General features: G+C 66.3%; 1 protein-coding gene across 1 annotated transcript; it reads left to right on the forward strand.

The window, feature by feature from the left end:
* HMX2 (H6 family homeobox 2) lies at nucleotides 1-2,294 on the forward strand. Its single transcript, XM_068198580.1, has 2 exons — nucleotides 1-800; nucleotides 1,534-2,294. The coding sequence occupies exons 1-2, from the start codon at nucleotides 524-526 to the stop codon at nucleotides 2,079-2,081; spliced, it is 825 nt and encodes a 274-aa protein (XP_068054681.1). The 5' UTR covers nucleotides 1-523; the 3' UTR covers nucleotides 2,082-2,294.
* The last annotated feature ends 1,394 nt before the right edge of the window (nucleotides 2,295-3,688 follow it).

Consider the following 3,688-nt stretch of genomic DNA (forward strand, 5'->3'; position numbering starts at 1 on the left):
GCACAAGGTGCTTATCCCGACACCCCCCGCCCCCGGCCGGCGTAAGCCATTCAGCCCACGTCGCTGTCGCCCACTCGAGGCGGCGGGCAGGAGGGACGGCGGGCGGCCAGCAGCCCTCCTCCGGGGGCTCGGGGTCAGCGTAGCCCCCGGGGACGGCGGCGAGGACCCGGCGGGGGTTCCCCCCTCCAGCTCCGGCGCACCCCCCCCGCGCCTCCCCACTCCCGGAGCCCGCGGGTTTCCAAACTTTCCGTGTCCGCCGCCGCCGTGATTGGCGCGGCGGAGGCCACCTCCATGCAAATGAAGCCCCGCCGCCCGCCGCCCGCAGATCAATAGGGACGCGGGGGAAGGAGCATGCATTCCGCCTGGGTCGGCGCGGGGAGAGCCGGCCGCCGCACGCCCCAAGCGCCCCCCGAAACACCCCCCACCCACAGCTCCCCGCAGGCTGCCGGGGCACCCCCCTCCCGCGCACCCCGAGCCCCTCTAAAGCGAGAGCTTCCCTCCTCTGCTTTCTTATGAACCCAGGATGAGCAGCAAAGAAGACCCGAGCAAGTGCTGTCCGGCGGCTGCTCCCATCTCCAGTTTCACCATCCAGTCCATCCTGGGCAGCGGCAGCGCCGACCCCCCCCGGGAAGCCGGAGACAGGGCGCCCGCCTGGCCCGCCCGCGCCCGGACCCTCTCCCTGTCCTCGGAGGACGAGGAGCCGGACGAGAGCTGGAAGCACCGCGGCTGCTTCTGCCCCGAGGCTCAGGGCCCCGCCGAGGCGTGCCACAAGCACCAGCCCCTCAGCTTCACCTGTCTCGGTGAGTACCGGAGGGAAGGGATGGGACGGGGCGGACGAGCCCCGCCGGGAAGGGCCGCGGAGGGCTCGGCCCCGGTCCGGCCCCCGCCGGGAAGAGGGAGGCGGGGGCACGTCGCACCTTCTCTGCTTTCGGGGCACAGAGTATTTGCGCGGTCGGTGGGTGAAGCGGGGAGGAAGGAACTCCAGGAGAAATGGGGTGGCTTTTCTTAAAAAATCTTTTCCGTCCCATCCGGCGTTGATTTCCCCGAGGGATGCGGTGCGATGGATAACGCTCGTTTTCTAAGAGTCTGATTAGAGCGCTCGGGCGGAGGGAAGAACGATGTGGGGTTTTTTTTTTTGTGTGGTTTTTTTTTTTTTTTTTTTTTTTTTTTTTTTTTAAGCATTATTTCTGAATAAACGGTCTGTGAAATGCGATGCTGTAAAGTAAAATTTGCCGGCTCGTGTCGGATAGGAAGCCTGGTACTCAGCTGCTTTCACTGTGGCACGCACACCCACCTGTCCATCCATCCATCCGTCCGTCCATCCATCCATCCATCTACCCAACAGGGGGACAGGGATACCCAGAGGGGGGTGGCTTCCCCCGGCGTCGGTTGTGTGCTTCCCCGGGAGCAGAGGCGGCGGGTGCCTGCCCAGCGTCTCGCCTCGGTGTTTTCTCCCTCTGGGCCGGGGGGCTCGGCTGTCGGGGGTCCCGGTGCCGGCCGCCGTGCGACCCCCGCACTGTCGCTCTGTTGCAGGCAGCGCCAAGGGGAGCGGAGCGGCGGCGGCGGGCAGCGGGGAGCGGGGGCCCTTCCTCCCGCCCCCCCAGCAGGACTGTAAGGACGAGAAGGAGAAGCCGCTGGGACCCTCCTCGCCTTCCTGCGGGGACCGGCAGCGCGACGGCGGGGACCGGCAGGCCGGCGCCGCCAAGAAGAAGACGCGCACGGTGTTCAGCCGCTCGCAGGTCTATCAGCTGGAGTCCACCTTCGACATGAAGCGCTACCTGAGCAGCTCGGAGCGGGCCTGCCTGGCCTCCAGCCTGCAGCTCACCGAGACCCAGGTGAAGACCTGGTTCCAGAACCGCAGGAACAAGTGGAAACGGCAGCTCTCGGCCGAGCTGGAGGCGGCCAACATGGCCCACGCCTCGGCGCAGACTCTGGTGGGGATGCCGCTGGTGTTCAGAGACAATTCCCTCCTCCGAGTGCCGGTGCCCCGGTCCATCGCCTTCCCCGCCCCTCTCTACTACCCCGGCAGCAACCTCTCGGCCTTACCGCTCTACAACCTCTACAACAAGATCGACTACTGAGCCCCGCGCCCCCCGCCCCGTCGGGACCCGCACCGGGAGCGGGGCCGGGGCCGCCGCGGGGGCTCCGTGCGGGCTCTCAGGCCGCCCCCATGGAGGGGACACAGCACCGAAACTGATGGGAGGGACGGGCAAACCGAGAGCCCGGGGTGCCGGGGGCACCCCCGTTCTCCCCTCCTGCCATCCTGTCACTTGAAAAGAAAAAAAAAAAATTAAAAAAAAGCGTTATTTCAGATCTGTAAATATTTTTAAAGAAAGTAAGAAAAAAAAATTAAAGCGTTTTAAGCCTCGTTTGTAAATTTGCCACCTCGGTCGCGTGTCCCCGAGGGGCACCCCGGCACCGGGGGTGCCCCGCAGCCGGGCCGGGAAGGGCCCGCGGGGCCCGGGATCGATGCACGGGAGAGCCAAAACGACTTGTAACGGCGAGGGTTTATTTTCCCGGAATTTTTGCTCGTTATCTCGTTTCCTGCAGGGAATCCCAGCCGGGCCTGACGGGGGCTCGCTGCCCTTCTCTCGGCTGGGAGATGAAGGGCATTTCCCGAAAAGTTTCGTGAACGGGGACCTTTTTTCTGTTTGTCGGAGTGTTTCGGTGGAAGCCGCGGTGATGGGCTCGGTGCTACCGGGGACTGGTCCCTGCTCTCCGCCGCCCGGGTTCGCACTGAGCATCCTCGACGGCTCCCCATGGGACACGGCCTCGATGGGTCACTCAAAACCAGTAAGTCCCGCGGCAAGTGGCGATTAAACTGCGGCCACCGGCTCCGAGGTACGGCCCGTACCGAGCGCCGGGGGCGTAACAGCAACAGCAACAAGGACAGCGAAAACACAAACCCCCGAAAAACAGAGAAACAAAATATCCGAAGGGAAAAATAAGGCGTTTTTCAATGCGGGGAAGGAGATCGCTCTCCCCACGCTCCACAGCCGGTGTTTGAGCCCCAGTCCCGGGGTAGCGGCAGCCGGGTTGGGGAACAGAGCCCCGCTCCGTCGCTCCGCCTTTCGGACTTTTTTTTTTTTTTTTTTTTTAGGGGTAATAACTCGTATTTCGGGTTTTAACCGTTAACACTGCTAAAGCCCAGCAGCAGCCTCTCTTTCCCCGCGGCACCAGCCCGTGCCGTTCCCCCGGGAGCCTCTCCCGGCCCCCCCCCCCCCCCCATCCCCGTTATCAGCCGGGATGGGACGGGGACAAGGCACCGACCCCCACGCGCCGCCACTGCCCCGGGAGCGGCGAACTACAACTCCCGGCACGCCCCGCGGCGGCGGGCTCGCGGCGCACGTCGGGGACGCAGCGCCACGCGCGTTCGAACCGGCCAATCGCGGGGCGAGGGCGGCAGTGCGCGCGCGCGCGGGCGGTGGCGGCGGCTGAGGTGAGGCCGGGGCCGGCACCGGGGGCTCGGCACCGGCACCGGGGGCTCGGCACCGGCACCGGGGGCTCGGCACCGGGACCGGGGGCTCGGCACCGGGACCGGGGGTTCGGGACCGGCACCGGGGGCTCGGGGCAGGGGATCCGGGACCCTGGGCACGGCCTAACCCTCCCGTCCCGGCCACGCGTTCGTTCCCCGGTGCGGCGCCCTCCCTCCCTGGTTCCCAGGCCTTTTCCTCACTCTCTTCCCTTC

Source organism: Anomalospiza imberbis, chromosome 8 (genome assembly GCF_031753505.1).
Source record: "Anomalospiza imberbis isolate Cuckoo-Finch-1a 21T00152 chromosome 8, ASM3175350v1, whole genome shotgun sequence".
NCBI classification, from domain to species: Eukaryota; Metazoa; Chordata; class Aves; order Passeriformes; family Viduidae; genus Anomalospiza; species Anomalospiza imberbis.